General features: G+C 35.2%; 1 protein-coding gene across 1 annotated transcript; it reads left to right on the top strand.

Annotated features, from left to right (window-relative positions):
- The first annotated feature begins 60 nt into the window (after positions 1 to 60).
- On the top strand, positions 61 to 18069 carry LOC132112526 (GTP cyclohydrolase 1-like). Its single transcript, XM_059520044.1, has 6 exons — positions 61 to 518; positions 8726 to 8835; positions 10792 to 10847; positions 15971 to 16002; positions 16147 to 16231; positions 17360 to 18069. The coding sequence occupies exons 1-6, from the start codon at positions 182 to 184 to the stop codon at positions 17484 to 17486; spliced, it is 747 nt and encodes a 248-aa protein (XP_059376027.1). The 5' UTR covers positions 61 to 181; the 3' UTR covers positions 17487 to 18069.
- Positions 18070 to 20266: the final 2197 nt, after the last annotated feature.

Here is a 20266-nt window from a genome sequence, read left to right as displayed (position 1 = left end):
ACCAATAGAAACGCGCACGGATTAGCCAATGTTTATAAAAGCCCCGGTTGTCGCTGCGAGAGCGCTGAGTTTGACAAGAGTATAACCGTTGAATGTCACTCAAATTTGTCCGTTACACCTTAAACTGTGTTCAGAAACAAAACCGACTTCGAGTAACCCAAGCTGACACTTTCAGGCAATCATGGAGCGCTCCAAACAGAAACAAATGAATCAAAATGAAAATGAAGCAGACTCCGCGATCAACGGACACTTTGACGGAGGGGTGAAGATTCCCGGATGGAGTGCCGCCGGGACCCCGAGCACCGCGCCGTCCTCCAGCGTGATGGAGAGCTGGCGGGAAGAACGCACTCGCAGTCTGGAAGACAATGAGATAAGCCTGCCGAGTATCGCTGCGGCGTACACCACGATCCTCAGGGGGCTCGGGGAAGATCCGCAGCGGCAGGGGCTCCTCAAAACTCCGCGGAGAGCCGCCACCGCCATGCAGTTCTTCACCAAGGGTTATCAGGAAAAAATCATCGGTGAGTTCGTTGCATAAATCAATGACAGCTGACAAGGCGTGCTTACTTATACTTTATATGTGTATTAAATTTGTTTAAAATAATTTTTAACGTTATTACTTAAGCTTTCCCCCCTCTGTCATGCTGTCTCTGAAAAACATTGAAAGCGAAATTTTGAATTTCGGAACAGAATAAGCGTGCTATACATAAAACACGTTTTAAAAAAAAGTTAACTTTGTGTTTTACAGCAATTTACAGTTTTATGACACTAAGGGGGCGTTCACAGAAATGTTTCTGGGTTCAAAAGCAACTAGACAGACAGAGCGAGAGAGTCAATGGGACGGAATGTAGGGTTGTAAAAGTTTAAAAGTTTTCATCCAAAAGTGGAAAGTCTGTCATTTAACTTACTCGTACAAAATAGTATGACTTTCTTCAGTGAAACACAAGAGAGAGACATTTTGAAGAACGCCTTGGTGTGTGTCTCAATGACAATGAATGGTCACTGAAGATGTCAAGCATCTAAAAGGACGCAAAATCACTTCAAAATGGCCCTCAAAAGGTCCAAAGCTTATCCACTGTATTCTAGAGAGAAGATTGAGGAATGAAGAATTATTTTAGATTCTGGAATCTGAATTTAGTCATGGTTAACATGTTTGGTGTTGAATAACCTAAATGTAGCTAGAGGACTGTCAGGGAAATCTTGGGTCTATAACTTATAGCTTCAGAAGAATAATGCAAGTAATGTACACTTTTGTGGTGAGATTAGGTACTTTTTGAAGCTTTACATTTATTTAATTATTGAAAGATCAACCAGGACATTCTTTAAATTCATAAAATATTTTCACTTACTCATATTTATTTTCAATACACTCTCAAGGCACTTCATAAATGTCTAGATTTTTGCAAATTGGTGGCTTATTCGTATTAATTAGTATGATCGTATTCATATGTTTTCAGATCTTCCCTGATGATTAGGTTTAGGGATTGAATATCGTGCTTGCGTTTATTCTTTCTTTCTAAAAATCGTATGTTTCTATTTAAATCACTTTATATGATTTTATACAAAATTGGCACTTCCTAAAAGTTGCATTTTCTCATGACATTGAGTTATTTTGGAGTTGTTTTGTCTTCTAATACAGATATATATATTTTTTATCCCACAGACCATTAATCTTTTACTTATGCAATGTCAAGCATTTCAGGTTAACAGTATTTCCTGATGCACTTCCATGTGCCATTAATTTGATTAACTGGCTCAACATGTACTCCGCCTCAAAGTGAAGGTTTATCTTGCATAATTGTTCACTGGTCACTCTCAGGCTGTTGTCTAAGTGGTTGAGCCAGGGTGCTGCCCACCATCACATTACCAACAACACTCCCACATAAACAACACATCTGGACTTGGTTTGTGTAGCATTTTTAGGGCCCATGCACATGGAATGTATTAATGTTGCTTTTGTACCCCACAAAAAACTCTTGTTAAAACAGACTGCCCTCAGTAACCTCACAACACTTACATAATTATGCATCACTTAAAAATGGTCCATGGTTTACAGATGGTATAACATGCAGTGTCATGGTGAAGGGTCCATTTGATTAGAAATTTCTAGAGGAAGGTCTTTGTCTTTCTTTAATGGGATTGGCTGAAGTTTGCACCACCCCTGCAGTTTCATAAATCGTTCTAGCAAAGTTTTGTATCTCCCACAGAAAGACATTTAATGTGTTGGAGGCAGAAAACCATTTGGGTTTGTGTAAGGCTGTGATGCATTTTCCCATTTTTATGAGTGCTGGTTGACTCATTGGTTAATGCTCCAAAAAAAGGAAGCTTTTGTTTTGGTACACTGTACAGTAAGTGCTTGAATGATGAAGGCCCACCTAGCCTAGATCTTTCTTAATTGGTGATGTCAAAGTATATTCATCTCTGGGTTATAATTGGGTTTCATCTAGGGCTGAAATCTAGATTTTTTTAAAAGCCTTTTGGAATGCAATGTTTTTCTCATCCTCAATGTTTTTCAGTAGTTTTGACCAAACAGAAATTATAGACCTATAGATTTAAAAAACAACAGGATTATCTAGTTTAAAATAATTCGGGTTTGGTTTTTACACTAACTGAACACATAATTATAAATAATATTAATAATAATAATGATAATAATAATAATATATCAATGCAAGAATAAGCATTAGTGTTTACTTGCATAATAATAATAATAATAATAATAATAAAAATAAAAATACTGATAATAATAATACATCAATGCAAGTATAAGCGTTAGTGTTTACTTACATATATTTTACTAAAACATTTTAATATTTACAATTTGTTAACATCACATTGGAGGATAGGACTATCTTTAAATTACCTAAATGTAGCTAGAAGACAATGGAAATTTTATTTTAATTTTGGTCTGTAACTCAACACAAGACTATCATATAACATAAAAAGACTAAAAAAAAAAAAAAAAGAATGCACAAATCACATGGACCACTTTTATGAGTCTGAAAATCTTTGTTGCAAATTATTGGGGAAAATATAGACCAGGACATTTAAAATACAAGTAGAAAAACTTTAAAATGTTCATGTTTGTTTTGAACTAACTAACTAAAAAATTCTACGGTAATTGTATTATTATTACAACAAGCAGCAATAGTTACTTATATAATACGTAAGTATCTTAAAATTTCACACACCTGTAAATATGTTTGGGTGATTATGCAAATAAATAGTTTTTGCTGCTATTTTTGCACCATTTTACCATTTTATAAAACATTTGTCTTAGTGCTCAGTTACTCCTGAGTCATAGACACTGATCAAGGAAGGAAGGATGGATTGTGATATTAGAGAATTAATATGATGTTTTTATTACAATTCATTTATCATTATGTTACTTATATGATTTTGTTTTGGTCTCATTTCACATAAAACGATTCAAGATCATAGAGATGAGTGATATTGCTCAATTTACAGAATTTAAGTAGCTCAGTACGGTCTCTTTTCTATATTACCCATCATTCTGCTCTGTTGTCCCCTGTCTGGATGGATGCCTGTCTCTTATTTAAGCGATGGAGAACAAGCCAAACCCTCCGCAGCAGTAACACTACCCTTAACTAGAGCTCTGCTGGTTGACATCTTCGCAATTTCAATGGGTTTCTATGGTTACTTATTGTATTCCAGGTGTATTTTTGCTCAGTGTGTAACCAAGTTTGTGTTTAATTGAGTGTGTGTGATGGTAGCAGTGAGGCTGAAAGATGACTTCATGGAGACGTTGATTTTGATTTCTTTTTCTTTTCTGTTGGTGCCACTGTCATATGGGAGACCTTTGCGTGTGTTGTTCCTGTGCATTTGAAAGCGGCTGTTTGTTTAGGACGTAACAGCTGCTGCCCTCAGGTTAAATTCAACAGACGCTCAGATCAGCTGTAGCATTTACTCAACACTGCATGCATATATAGTTTGCTCGGTTTCTGAAAAGCATGCAGGTTAGTTACCAAACTGAACGGTAAAATGACCAGAATCTGTTTAAAAATTAACAAAAGTCTTTTCTAGTTCTGGGAACCATGAGACAACATCGGAAAAAAGCTTGTTAAATCACTTTTATGAGGGATACTATCAGTTTGACAGGGCTGTTTGCATAACTGTTATTACTATTGCTCATAATATATATATATATATATATATATATATATATATATATATATATATATATATATATATTTAAAAAAAAATAAAAAAAAAAAAAAAAATTTTTTTACAAACCCTTAAAGGGTTAGTTCACCCAAAAATTTAAATTATGTCATAAATGAATCACCCTCATGTCGTTCCAAACCCGTAAGACCTCCGGTCATCTTCGGAACACAGTTTAAGATATTTTAGATTTAGTCCAAGAGCACTGTCCCTCCATTGAAACAGTGTGTGCGGTATACTGTCCATATCCAGAAAGGTAATAAAAACATCATCAAAGTAGTCCATGTGACATCAGAGGGTCCGTTAGAATTTGTTGAAGCATCGAAAATACATTTTGGTCCAAAAATAACAAAAACTAAGACTTCATTCAGCATTGTCTTCTCTTCCGGGTCTGTTGTGAGAGAGTTCAAGTGTAGTGATATCCGGTTCGCGAACATACCGTATTTTTCGGACTATTAGTCGCACCTGAGTAGAAGTCGCATCAGTCCAAAAATACGTCATGACGAGGAAAAAAAAATATATAAGTCGCACTGGACTATAAATCGCATTTATTTAGAGAACCAAGAACCAAGAGAAAACTAATGTCTACAGCCACGAGAGGGCGCTATATGCTGCTGTGTAGGATACAGGAGCAGCGAGCAGCATAGAGTGCCCTCTCGCGGCTGGAGACGGTAATATTTTCTCTTAGTTCATTTCTCTCGGTTCATGTTAAATTAATTTTCATAAATAAGTCGCACCTGACTATAAGTCGCAGGACCAGCCAAACTATGAAAAAAAGTGTGACTTATAGTCCGGAAAATACGGTATATATACACACTCACACACACACACACACACACAAGTATGCCTAGGGATGGGTATCGTTAAGGTTTTAACGGTATTATTACTCTTACCGATACTGCTTAACGGTCCGGTACTTTAACGGTATTCTTATCGGTACTTTGTGTTGTGTTACTTTGTGTTGTGTTAGGCAGTCGAAAACTTGCATTTCTCTGTCTGCACAAATGCACTTTTGAAAGATGCTTTGCCAGATTGCTTGTGTTTCCGCCCTTACATGCAAAAATTTTGTTGCACTTACGACAACCAGCGTTGTCTGCATCAACTCTAGTGAAGTATAACCACACTTCGGAACGTTTTGCTGTCTCCGCCATCGTCACTCTTTGTATTAAGCAGGAGTTTTCGTACTGTAAGGGGCCGTTTACATATCGCGTCTAAAAACGCGTGGAAAACGCTAAGCACGCCGCGTTCTGATTTTTTTCCCCAAAGCCTTCGGGCACTTGCGCTCCTGAGGAGTCTGCCATCGCTAAGCAACCATGACCTGCTCTCTCCATGAAGACGCGGAAATTTCAGCAATGGATAAATGGATTTGCAGCACTAAAAACTGCTTGCAGTAGCTCTGCTACTACATTAAATTAAAAATCCACATACAGCTATCAGCTGTTCCTTCATCTTGGCTGAGCTTTCAACGTTGTTACGGAAAAGGTGAGGAAGCTACATGACCTGCGGTGTGCTTGCGGCATTCTGAAAAGTTGAGATGTTTTTAACTCGATGCGGTTCGGACGCGCCTGGAAAAAACCAGCGCGTCACACCGCGTGCGCGCCGCGACCGCGTCGCTTCCATTATGAGCGAGCATACCGCACGCCTACATTTCAAATAACGAACTTGAGCTCGCAAAAGACGGTTATGTGAACGGCTCCTTATGCGTGTGTGTGCACCGCGCTCGTTCTTGTTTGTGTGTGTGTGTGTGTGTGTGTGTGTGTGTGTGTGTGTGTGTGTGTGTGACTGACAGACAGCCTCCGCGGCACGCATGAGAGATCTCGCAGATCTCACAGACAAACGTCTTAATAATATCGCAAATTGGAAATGTTTGGTAAGATAAAATGTGCACGATAACATTATTAAGCAAATCTCTTCGCCATCGTCACTCTTTATTATTAAGCGGGAGTTTTCATACTGTTATGTATGTCTGTGCGTGCGCCGCGCTCATTGTGGGTTGTGTGTGTGACTGACAGACAGCCTCTACGGCGCGCATGAGAGATCTCACAGATCTCACAGACAAACGTCTTAATATGATCGCACATTAGAAATGTTTGGTGAGATAAAATGTGCACGATAACATTATTAAGCAAACATATATAGTACATAAATTTTTTTCCCTCCAGTACCGAAAGCAGAACCGATAGCGTCAGATCTTACTGATACTACGGTCTTTCATAATTTAGCCCAGGGTGCAGTTTAATACCGGGTTTCGGTACCCATCCCTATGTATAAGTCAATATCACTGTAGGGTGCCTTTTGGTGTCCTGTACATAAATACTCTAACTCATTTGCCATGATAACATAAAAATGACAATGAAAGGGTGTGTTATATTAGGCTAAGTTTTATATTCATAACAAAAGCATTACTTGGCTCTTAAGACATTTTTTTGCTTCGTTTTCTGTATGAGGACTGCTCATAAATTTGAATAAGTAGATTATAGTCAAATCATAAAATGTAAAAATTTTGTTCTGCTATTAATATTTTTGTTAAATAAGAGATTAGTCAATTTGAGTGTGTTGATCATTTGGTAATAAAAACAATATTTTTATTTTAATTCAAAAGAAGAGTTTGTCTATGTCCCTTGAATGGTTGTCTACTCTGTCATTTTGGGGAATCATGGAACAGTTGGGGGTTCAGTGCCTTGCTCAAGGGCACCTAAGTCGTGGTATTGCCAGCCCGAGATTCGAATCCACAACCCTAGGGTTAGGAGTCAAACTCTCTAACCACTAGGCCACGACTTCCCAAATCGTAACATGTCCGCCCTGTCGGCATAAAATATCCCAGAAGTGATTAGAATACAGTATTTTCAAAATATGCTAGTTTAAATATACCAAATTCTCCAACCAGAATTACTATAAAGCAAGTCACAGTTTGTTGTAAGCTAATATACTAATTGAAGCTCAAATGTCCACCCTGTCTGCCGCTTAGACTCGATAGGCTGGACATACACATGATAGGGTGGACATTGCATTCATTTGTAGTTAATATTGCTAAAAACTCAAACGAATGGGGGGTATATATCAGTGTGATTGAGAATGTATTTAAATTTTTTATGCTGTTTTTTCCCCCCCAAAGTTGAATAAATGTTTAATTTTCATATTTTGTCATGCTTTGTGTTTTCTGCTTTGTGTCCACCCCATCATCTTGATATTTTAAAATAACATTTTAAATAATAATTCAATTATATCTCTATCGATGTTCAATATCTAGATGTAATACAATGCAAACAAAAAACTGCATCCAAATATCAGTTTTCTCCAAATAAGAAAAAATAAATGTGAGAATTGTATGAGTTTGTTTAAAAACACATGGTTTACATAAAATATTTTATGTATTTTTAATTTGAAAGCAAGCAAAGGTAACACTATTTTAGTGGCCAATTCTCATTATTACCTAGTTGCTTATTAGCATTTCTATTATTAACATTTTGGTTGTTTATTAGTACTTATAAAGCACTTATTCTGCATGGCCATATTCTACATTCCTAATCCTACCCCAAACCTAAACTTAACTACCTTACTAACTATTAATAAGCAGCAAATTGGGAGTTTATTGAGGCAAAAATCATAGTTAATGGTTTGTTAATAGCAAGAATTGCTAATATATTTATTTTATTTTTAATAAATAAAGTGTGACCCAAACAAATCATCATACCTTTCAGAAAATATAATTTGCATCTTAATATTGCAGGAAAATGTATTTAACCGTAATGTACATGTCCATAACAGGGTGGACATATCTTATGGTTTATGCTTTGAATAATGGCCCATAATTATCAAAAAAAGTCTGGGAACTCCGCTAATATGTTTCCATAGTACCTAAGTGTCTACTACTTTTGACATGACAAAACGAATGGGAACTTATTGTGAGTATTGTGAGGGATGAAAGGCACTCTATGGTGATATTGACCCAGATATATTAGGCTTGCACTGTTCGTGACATGAATAAAACAGAAATTAATAATTAAGTCACAATTATTTGAAGGACAATAAACATCATGGTGTCTATTTTGAGACCTACAACACTTTTGCATGGACAAACACTGCTCAGGTTTTTTTTTTTTTTTTTTTAGAAAAAGTAAAAAAGAAAAAGAGTTAGGATTTAGTTTTGTGATACCTGTTGGATGCACCTTTTGCTGAAGTGATAATAGACATAAAAACAGCCTGAAAATGGATTGCTTTCTGCTGATTTGATCACACAGTGACTACACAGAAGTGCCAACAACGCATATGAGAGTCACAACTCAACAAGCCCCTGAAGCCCAACCATCAGTTTGCCATGTTTCCACAGAAACCTTCCCCAAGATAGGGGCCAGGAAATTAAAAAGCCCCACATGAAAAGACAAGATAAAACAATGATATGAGCTAAGAGAAATGACACAGGGCCACAACAGGAAGAGCGTATGGGGGGAAACATAATGATTTCATGATGTCATCAGGTTTCATATATCTCACCTGACGGTGACCAGTCTGATCTTATTGATTTATTTGTTGTTCCTCTTTGCAGATGTCCTGAATGATGCAATCTTTGACGAAGACCATGATGAGATGGTGATCGTGAAGGATATTGACATGTTCTCCATGTGTGAACACCATTTAGTTCCCATTTTTGGGCGGGTAAGAATAATAGTTTAACCCTCATTAACAACAACAATCACGTCACCTTTGCAGTACAGTTTTTATGACCATATTTGAGAGACAAAGCTTCTTTGGTGTTAATGTAGTTTTAAAAAGTAATTTGTCACCACTACCTTATTGTAAAAGGGTTTAAGAAAAGTCTTCATTTTTTCTAAAAGTTCAGTTTTATTCAAGTTTAAAATTGAATTGTATTATTAATTTATTATATATATATATATATATATATATATATATATATATATATATATAATATATATTTTTTAATTTATACATTTTTACATTTATATTGTTTTTATTTTTTTAAATGCATGTATTATTTCTTTTTATTTTATTATTGGTATATTTTTTCATTTATTTGTTATTTTCTTATATTCAGGTCATACCGCAAAATCAAAAGTACTTATATATATATTATAGAATGATTCAAATAAATTATTAAGATGAAAGTAAGCCTATATTTGGGACTGTATATTTTTTGTTGTTACATAATTTTTATGAAATGTAATGCAAAAATACATCCAATTCTCATTACTATAATGTGGTATATTATTGACATTAATATTTTGATAGTATCACTGCTCAAATAAGTTATTTTAAAAGGTATTTTAAGTCAACATATGCTGACTTTAATCAGGATGATTTTAATTGATGAATTACAATAATTTAAAAGTAGTGACATTTAATTAAATGCTTAATTAAAATGAAAACAAGTTTCTTTCTATCTTAAATATGTCTTTTAATTGTGGGGTGTAATATTCCTTGTACATTTCCCTCATGTTATGGCAGCTTCCTGTTTTCTGACGCACATAAGAAAAAAAAGAAATCTTATATGTAATCTGTCAATAACCAAGTTAATTAGCTCTAGAAGGTAACAAGGACAAGTTGGAATATCGGGTCTGAGATCCACTCAAAAACAATGCCCACTCTTGATCCTCCAGGTTTGACATTTAGTTCCTCCCTCCAGCTCACAGCACTGCAGGTGTCTGCCATTTAAGACAAAAGAGACAGCGTCGATCCTGTCACGCCGCAAATGGCTGCTGATGATAGAGTGAGCCGTTGCAATTTTGTTTGTCAGATGTGGTTGATAGCTCCCTGTCATCATCGGCGCGGGCCCTTATCCATTCTCATCTATTTACCTCACCGCATCTGCAACAAGATAATGACTCACCAATTTCTTTCAGAGGCGTGCGCCCGTTCTCTTTCATTTTTGGTCCTCTTGCTTGCGCTTCAGCGTCCACCATCTCCTTGATTGTCCACACAACACTCTTAGTGTCCATCACGAACACGGAGCTGAACAGGTGCGCTTACTTTTACAGTTGAAACATATCTTCCCTACAACCACCGCATGTCTGTTGGTCTAAAATGGATTAAGTTGCAAAAAGCACTTTGCTCATTTCCCCGGTGCTCTGTAGTTTTCGGTAAAGCTCTTTAAAGGATGTTGATTGGAGAAGGCCAAGAGGGTTCAGTGACGTGCAGGATTATCGCATCAGAACAGAGAGCAGAAGAGGGAAAAAAGAAAATCCTCACATGTCTGTTGATGCTGCCCTTTCTCTGGGCTGTTTCATCAAATTGTTGGTGACATTTGAGTTAGACGGTGGAGAGGAGGTTAGGTTGGGGGCTGCCACTTCCGAGCATATGCACAGATACAGATCTCTGCATCTTTATTTATTGTAATACATTTAGGAGTGGGCAATATGGCGAACATTTTACGTGAGTTATTTCGCAATAGTGATATTTATGGTATTGTATTTTATATATATATATATATAGAGAGAGAGAGAGAGAGAGAGAGAGAGAGAGATCTCATGCCATGTAGCTTGCTAGTGCTGGTGTCCAGTTTGTTGAAAACTAGTTGTGAAATTGTTGTGCATATAACTCTCATGTTTTGTTTGTTCTGTCTTTCTTTTGTCATTTAATGTGTTGTGCTTTTCACAGGTGCATATAGGTTACCTTCCAAACAAGAGGGTTCTTGGTCTGAGTAAACTAGCAAGGTAGGCAAAATGCACCCAGGTTTCTCATATACGTATGAAAGAACAACCTATTTCAAAAATCTTTAGTTTTTTTTTTTCACATACAGTGGCCCCAAAAAGTATCTTGATACTTAAATCTCTTCCATCTTTTCCCAGTCCATCTGAATGTGATTGTATTAGATAGCAAAATACAGTCCTACATCACATTAACTCAGTAGTTCTCAGCCTTTTTTGGTCTATGTGGTTCTCAACTATGGTCTTTTTTGGTTCTCAACTATGGTCCAGTGCAAGTCTCGCAGGCCGCACGCATATAATTTACATATTACGTCACCAATACAAACCAACCTGATTTATAATATTATAGCCTAAATATTATGATATCTAATCTATTACATTCATTGAAATAAATAATTCTACTCCCCATAAATAAAGCACCTGATGCTGTCGGGAGCGAACCAATTATGTGAGATTCAGCTCGAAAGGAGTAACAGCACAAGAAGTTGCGATTGTAAAGCCTGCGTTATACTTTCCGGATGAGCATTCTGGACGCTTACACGGCCAGCGCGGACGCAGACTTCAATTTATACTTCTGAATGCGCACGCTGATGGTCCGCTCTGCAACAAACAATTGCCCAGAATTATTGCACATCGTTGTCTTTATATTCATTTATTGACGGATTGCACAGGTTCAAGTAGCAATGAGCTTCTTCACACTGCCTGTACTTGTGCAATTGTGCTTTTGAAGCCTACTGACCACGCGCACCTGTCCGCGCGGTCGTCTGCTCAGAGCCTCAGCACACACTCTCCGATGACGATTTTTAAGTCATGCCTACCTAGCGGTCCGTAAGCGGACTCGCGGACGCAGAAAGTTTAAGAGGCTTTAAGAAGCAGTCTGTAAGACGCGCACGGGAGCATGACTTGTCGCGCGACATTGCAGAAAATGTGCGTTCACAAATGTAGCCTATGTTGATCCAAATATGGAAAGCACTTTCGAATTTAATAATATGAGGTTCTCTCCAGAGATGTTTTGCCACATTTCTATGGAATTACATTTGCTTCAATAATAATGAACGAAACTTTATAAAACTGAACGTAACTTTTTCATAAAACTATCAAAAATATGCCATTACAAAAGAAGAAAAAAACAATGAAAACTGAAAAAAATGAACTCAGTCGCACTAATTTAACATGCTCTTCAAATATGCTTCATTCTTTGTTCATGTTTTTCAAAGATTCGTTTTCGCTAATCGTGGATTCTGAATTCATTGCCACAGATTTCGCTTAGGGTTCGCAGTTTTTCGTTTGGTGTTTTAACACAAACCTCTCGTGGGGGCGGGTTTAACAGTGATCTACTCTGATTGGACAGTGAGCTTTTGATGGACAGGTGTTCTCTGAACGGGAAGTACAGACGGCACTCAGTGACGCCAGAGAGTGGCGTGCATATTGGAAAGCTCTCGTGATTGTGATTTGTATTACTAAATATGTAAATAATATTTGACCTTCGATCGTCTCAGTCTGTAAAGATGAGCTCTTGTCCTTCAAGGCACCCTGAAGTAAGCTTGTGTTATTGAATGACAATAATAACCTGCAACAAACTGTTGCACACTGTAACATGAAAAACTTGTATCGATGTTATTGGTTACTTCAGTAACACAAGCTTACTTCAAGCTGCCTGAAGGACAAGCGGAGGAGGAAGATGATGCCGCTCCGTGTCTCCTGAGAGCTCATCTTTACTGAGACGATCGGAGGCCAAATATTATATATATATTTAGTAACACAAGGCACGACGTATTGATACAAATCACCGCGAGAGCTTTTTTTTTTTGTATTTTTATTAATGCAGAGAACAAAAACATACAAAGCTATAAACATACATCACATAATATCCACCACAAAAAAAAAACAAAAACAAAAAAACATAAAGAATAAAAAGAGGGCCAAAATCTAAACAAAATTAAACAAGGAGATCAAAGGCAGAGCAAATCGAACAGTTCTTATAGCTTTCTTATTAGACACTGAGATTACATTCATATAGTTTTCTTTTAGGAAAACAGAGAAGACAGAGAATTTGCATTTGTGAATGTGAAATTTGTTTAGGACATTTTTTGTAATTAATAACAAAACTGTTATTTTCGTTTGTGGGGTTAGAGTCATAATACCCAAATATAATGTTTTTCATATGTACTGAGAAGCCTGGCTAAATTTTACACTTGACAAACACACCAATATCATCCCAAAGTTTCTGAGTGTAGTGACATGACCAAAATAAGTGTACAGTTTCTTCAGAACTCGAACAAAAAGAGCATTTAAGATCAATGTCATATTTAAATCTTTGTATACACTTCTTTACAGGGTAGAACCTGTGTATAATTTTTTGCAGTAGAGACCAGATTTAATCACCGCGAGAGCTTTCCAATATGCGCGCCACTGGGTGGCATCTGTACTTCCCGGTTAGAGAGCACCTGTCCATCAAAAGCTCACTATCCAATCAGAGTAGATCACTGTTAAACCCGCCCCCACGAGAGGTTTGTGTTAAAACACCAAACGAAAAACTGCGAAACGTAAGCGAAATCTGTGGCAATGAATTTAGAATCCACGATTAGCGAAAACGAATCTTTGAAAAACATGAACAAAGAATGAAGCATATTTGAAGAGCATGTTAAGTTAGTGCAACTGAGTTCATTTTTTTTCATTTTCATAGTGTTTTCTTCTTTTGTAATGGCATATTTTTGATAGTTTCTGAAAAAGTTACGTTCAGTTTTATAAAGTTTCGTTCAGTATTATTGAAACAAATGTAATTCCATACATTTCTTCAATTAAGGATTGCTACGTAGTATATGGTGTTATTTGCCTGAACTTCAATTGTGTTGCGGGTCAAACCGAAAATCCAGCACTTCTCCTTCAATACTGATACTGCGACTATTCTTGTTTGTACATGTTCATTCGCTGGCATTTTTCACATTTCTTTTTTTCTCCCTTAAAAACAAATTTGTCCATTATGATGCTCAATTTTACCTTAACTAATGGCTGTTGATGACTATTTGAATTGAATTCTGCCAAAGTGCGCGCTGCATGTGTTCGTTAAATGCGTAATGTTATATGAGTAGGTCTGCTCATGTCTGAAAATAATATATGAAAAACAAAATAATTTCACATAAAAACATTAGGATATAGCTTATATTTCATTAGTAGCCTAAATTTTTTAATTAATGTAAAAAATAAAATTAATTGTAAAACTGAAAGTTATTTATTTATTTTTTTATTCAGCATATGGCGGGCCACATTTGAATTCGTGACGGGCCACTTGCGGGCCGCGGGTTGAGAACCACTGCATTAACTGCTACTAACTATGTTCTACTAACGTTTGACCACCAGAAAGGGTCCAAATAAATTTTGCCTTAATTTCTTTTTTTAACGGTACATTTTATAAACCTTTTTAAATCCTATTTTTCAAAAAGAAAATTCCAATTACAAATTTTATATGGGGTCAGTATTCTTTTTTTGAAAGGAAGAAATAAATACTTTTTAAAATTATTTAAAATTGTTTTGCTGTATTTGTGATCAAATAAATACAGTTTTTTCCTTTTGTAGAATCCTTTAAAATCATATTTCTATATAATGATGTGAATTATTGTTTTTATGATGCAGTATTGAATCTTAACGGATTCCTTCATGAACGTGCAAATTTATTTTGCCACAAAGCAGCATGTTTTATTTATTTATTTTTAGTGAAATCGGCAGCATTTGCTCAAGAAAAGTGGATTAATGGCTCTCTTCCCCTCAGGGGTGTTGTTTGTCTGTGAAAGCAAGATGCACATGCCTGTGTGTGTGTGTGTGTGTGTGTGTGTGTGTGTGTGTGTTTGAAGCAGTGAGAGTGTAAGTGTCTGTAAGAGGATTAGACACAATGTGTGAGTTACAAAGAGAGGCTTGATCCAATCTGACCCCATTACCTGTGGCTTAGCCATTTCACCATGTACCAACCGTAACACAGGACTCCACTGATGAAGACATGACAACAGCAGTCACGTACTGGAGCTCTCAGCCGTACCACACACACAGACACATTTCTGATTACGGCTGTAGTCGTGACAAGGGTCTGACTCTTCTAGTTGTCGTTGCCGTGTAGTGTAGCAGATCAAATGATCAGTCATGAAACACAGAGTGTGATAGTAAGTTACATCTTATATTATATCCCAGCAGTGAAAATGATTGTGTTTGTTCTGTTCTCATGAATATTGAATAGATGAACAAATATACTGTGAAAAAAATGGAAGGTGAATGATAATCTAAGGAGATTCTTATGCAATTTAATTTGCCATATCCCAACTCTGGAGTTTTAAATTCACATGTAATTTAATAAATATAAATAATTATAAAATGACTTTAAATACAAATTATATATTCTATAATATTATATATGCTACCATTTAAAAGTTTGGAGTCTGTAAGATTTTCTGTTTTTGAACAAAAAATCTCTTATGCTCAACAAGGCTGCATTTATTTTATAAAAAAAACTGTAATATTATTACAATCTAAAATAACATTTTTTATTTATTTAAAAATTTATGTTTCCCCGTGATGGAAGAGCTGAATTCTCACTGCATATTTCTTATCGATGTTGTAAACAGTTGTGCTGCTTAATTATTATTTTTTTTTGAAAACTAATAATTTTTATTTAATTTTTGGCATTTAAGTTCAACAGAACAGCATTGTTAAATGAGAATCTTTTGTATCACTATTAAAATCTTTACTGTATGCTTGAATTGATTTGAATTAATTAGCTGAATAAAATAATTTCTTACTGACCCCAAACTTCAGAATGATAGTGTATTTGAGTTATATTATTACAGATTTATATATATTTTCTATAAATACACATATTATTATGTACTTAAATGAAATATTTTCAGTTAGCAAGTGTCTTAATTGAAATTGCTTTTGTTCGTTTACATTTAGTGTTTTTGAATAAAATATATAGATTTTTAGTAAATATACTCCTGGCCAAGGTTTTATATCATTAGCACCAACGACTAAAATCCCAGAGCAATGAAGTCTTCTCAAGCCACCATCACATATGATATCATGAAGGTATATTGTGTATAAATCTAGCTCGATTATTAACTGTGTTTTTTGTTTTGCACCAGGATTGTTGAGATATACAGCAGGAGATTGCAAGGTAATTGTCTTTTTTCCTCAAACAAACAGTAGCATATAATAATATTTATTATATTCCTTCGAAATCCTTATTTGTTTCATTGATAACTTGAAAGGTTCACACTGAAATGTTCTCAGTAGTTCTGGTCTGCTTGTCTTGTTTCAGTTCAGGAGCGTCTAACCAAACAGATTGCGGTGGCCATCACTGAAGCGCTGCAGCCTGCTGGTGTCGGGGTGGTCGTGGAAGCTACGTATGTACAAACTCAGGCTCAGCTTGCCATTTACAATGTCATGACAAGAATTGCAAGTGGAATTTGATACATATTTAATTTTACGCTGTAATGCTAAGAAAGACCAAATATCAAGATTTATTTATTTTCTTTACTAAAAAAGTCACAAGTAAAAAAAATGTATATTTTATTTTACAATGTAAAAGGTATGAGCAATCCTCAAGTTATTTTATTTAATTTTATTTTGCAATGTAATAAGTATTTACAGACCTCACAATTTTTTTTTAGAGTGTAATAAGTATGAGAAATCCTCAAGATTTTATATTTTTTTTATTTTGTATTGTAATAATAATGAACAATCCTCAATTTTTTTCTTGTGTTTTTCTTCTTTTTGTTTGTTTTATTTTACAATGTAATAAGTATGAACGATCCTCAAGAGTAACTAAATTGTATTTATGTAAAAAGTAAGATCAGTCCTTACAATTTTTTTTACAATTCTTACGTATGAGCAATCATTTAATATTTTATTTTAATTCATTTTATTTTACAATGTAATGCTAAGGAAGACCAAATATCAAGATTTATTTATTTTCTTTACTGAGTAAGTCACAAGTTGAATTTTTTTTATATTTTATTTTATTTTACAATGTAAAAGGTATGAACAATCCTCAAGTTATTTAATTTAATTTTATTTTACAATGTAATAAGTACAAACAGATCTTTTTTCTTTTTTTTTAATGCAATAAGTATGAGCAATCCTCAATATTTTATATTTTATTTTATATATATTTATTTATTTATTTATTTTTATTTTTACAATGCAAAATAAATTTAAATAAAATAACTGAGGATTGTTCCTACTTATTACAATGTAAAAAGTATGATCAATCCTCACAATTTTATTTTACAGTTTAATATGTATGAGCAATCCTCAAGATTTTATTTGATATACAGTGTAATGCTAAGAAAGACCAAATATCAGTATTGAATTTTCTTTACTATTGTCCAGTCACAAGTAAAATTGTATTTTATTTTATAATGTAATAAGTATGAACAATCCATTTCTTAATTTTTTTTTCTTACATTTTTTATCATGTTATAAGAATGTCCAATGCTCAAGATGTATTTAGTCTCTTTGCTGTTCTCCAGTCACATGTGTATGGTTATGCGAGGTGTCCAGAAGATGAACAGCAAGACTGTGACCAGCACCATGCTGGGTGTTTTCCGTGAGGACCCCAAGACACGAGACGAGTTCCTGACCCTGATCCGGAGCTGAGAGAGTCCGTGTTCATGCCAAAACAGTCTGACCAGCCCTCTTCTCAAACGCCTCACTGGACCAAAGGAGTCTTCTCTGGTTCTGCCTCCGGACGAGGCACTGCTGCTGTGTAACATACTGTCCCACCTGCCTCTGGGATTGTCACATCAGTAACACCGTCTCTTCTGCATCGTGTGTGTGTGTGTGTGTGTTGTGCACGTTTAGTCAGTAGTGCTTTGGGAGCCTCTATTGATGGGACTGTGGCTAACACTGTTACATGGAAGCATTGTGTTTTAAAGGACGTCCTAGATTAGCACAATTTGACCTCACTAAACTGACAAGCACCAAACCAACCGCAATTTACTTACATCTCTTTCCGGTTGGGTCACATTTGCGCTCTATTAAACACAATTGAGCTGCTTCAGATACGCAACCAAGCAGTTTTATTTTCACGCTTCTGAACAGGGAGGTACATGTCATTCAGAGTATTCAATTTTAGTACTGAATGCTACTAAATCTGACCCCTGGACCACAAAATAAGTCTTAAGTGTCAAGTTTTCAAACTAAGTTTATCTGAAAGCTGAATAAATATGCATTCGACTGATGTATGGTTTGGTAGGATATGGCAAAATTTGGATATACAACTATTTGAAAACCTGGAATCTGAGGGTGCAAAAAAATCTAAATATTGAGAAAATCGCCTTTGAAATCTTCCAAATGAATTCTAAACAATGCATGTTGATAATCAAAAATTAAGTTTTGATATATTTACAGTAGAAAATGTACAATATATCTTCATGAAACATGATCTTTACTTAAAGGGTTAGTCCACCCAGATAGCAAAATTATGTAATTAATAACTTACCCTCATGTTGTTCCAAACCCGTAAAACCTCCATTTATCTTTGGAACACAGTTTAAGATATTTTAGATTTAGTCCGAGATCCTCAGTCCCTCCATTGAAACTGTGTGTACGGTATACTGTCCATGTCCAGAAAGGTAAGAAAAACATCATCAAAGTAGTCCATGTGACATCAGAGGGTCAGTTAGAATTTTTTGAAGCATCAAAAATACATTTTGGTCCAAAAATAGCAAAAACAACGACTTTATTCAGCATTGTCTTCTCTTCCGTGTCTGTTGTCTGAGAGAGTTCAAAACAAAGCAGTCTGGATATCCGGTTCGCGAACGAATCATTCGGTTCACCAAATCGAACTGAATCATTTTAAACGGTTCGCATCTCTAATATGGCTCGGTGTTCATCTTCAGTTCTCTCTTCACAGCAGTTCAGTCAGTGTACTGTTTGAGTGCATGCATTACTCCGGGATATTGGTTTTTTGAACTCAGAGGGAGTGTCAGCCACATTAAAAAAGTTAACAGCTTAAGTCATTTGTGGATTAATGCTTATTGGAGACGCGAACCGTTTCAAACGATTCAGTTCGATTTGGTGAACTGAATGATTCGGTCGCGAACCGGATATCCAGACTGCTTTGTTTTGAACTCTCTCTCACAACAGACACGGAAGAGAAGACAATGCTGAATAAAGTTGTTGTTTTTGATATTTTTGGACCAAAATGTATTTTCGATGCTTCAAAAAATTCTAACTGACCCTCTGATGTCACATGGACTACTTTGATGATGTTTTTCTTACCTTTCTGGACATGGACAGTATACCGTACACACAGTTTCAATGGAGGGACTGAGAGCTCTCGGACTAAATCTAAAATATCTTAAACTGTGATCCGAAGATAAACGGAGGTCTTACGGGTTTGAAACAACATGAGGGTAAGTTATTAATTACATAATTTTGCTATCTGGGTGAACTAACCCTTTAATATCCTAATGATTTTTGGCATAAAAGAAAAATCAATAATTTTGACCCATACAATGTTTTTTTTTTTGGCTATTACTAAAAATAAACCCCAGCGACTTAAGACTGGTTTTGTGCTCCAGGGTCACAAATGCTTACTGAATGACCACTAAATGATTTCCAATATTTATACACCTTGATATTTACAAGGTACTTCAAAGATGATCATGGTATTATATTAGTATTGTACATGTCCGAAAAGGGCATACTATTACGAAGCACCACTTTTTGTTAGTGAATAAATCCAGACCAGTTTTCTTGTTGTTTTACTATGTGTTGAAAATGTATTATGGCTGTGCTGTCTTAAAATGTTATATTTAATATAACGTGTGCTGTGCATCAGTCAATAATTGTGCCCAGACCCAAAATACCATCTGCTCAAAAGGATAGTTCACCCAAAAATGAAACGTGCCCATATTTATTCACCCTCATGCTGTCCAAACATGTTTGCCTTAACCTTTACATATGAAATAATAGTCTGAAAAACCTATATATATATATATATATATATATATATATATATATATATATATATATATATATATGTGTGTGTATATGTATATATAACTTTAAAAAAAAAAAAAATTTTAATGGAACAATTTATTGAAGCTTAGTTTTAGACAAAATCCGTTTATATACTGTGTATATATGTATGTGTATATATATATATATATATATAATATTTGCTACATCAGGCTTTTATGGCTCATATATAATGATATAGGTAAAAAAAAATACTGATGATAATTCCTCAAAGCCTGATGAATACAGCCCCCCTCAAAAAATTAAAGTATGGATAATAAAAAGTAAACCTTTGTTGGTTGAGTCCAGTATGTGTTTATCTTGTTTCTAACAACATCAAATGTATTCTTACATTTACAGTACTGTATAAAAATAAACATGTAAAGATTTCACAGTGAAAAGACACGTACCAC

This window comes from Carassius carassius, chromosome 32 (assembly GCF_963082965.1).
Source record: "Carassius carassius chromosome 32, fCarCar2.1, whole genome shotgun sequence".
Lineage (NCBI taxonomy): Eukaryota > Metazoa > Chordata > Actinopteri > Cypriniformes > Cyprinidae > Carassius > Carassius carassius.
Note: the sequence above shows the minus strand (reverse complement) of the source record. Positions and strands in the feature narration are given on the sequence as shown.

Bases quoted from the DNA above. Each gene is read 5' to 3' on its own strand.
- LOC132112526 (XM_059520044.1), top strand. From the start codon at position 182: ATGGAGCGCTCCAAACAGAAACAAATGAATCAAAATGAAAATGAAGCA. The intron at 10,848-15,970 runs GTAGGCAAAATG...GTTTTGCACCAG, and splicing joins GGTCTGAGTAAACTAGCAAG to GATTGTTGAGATATACAGCA. The intron at 16,232-17,359 runs GTATGTACAAAC...GCTGTTCTCCAG, and splicing joins GGGGTGGTCGTGGAAGCTAC to TCACATGTGTATGGTTATGC.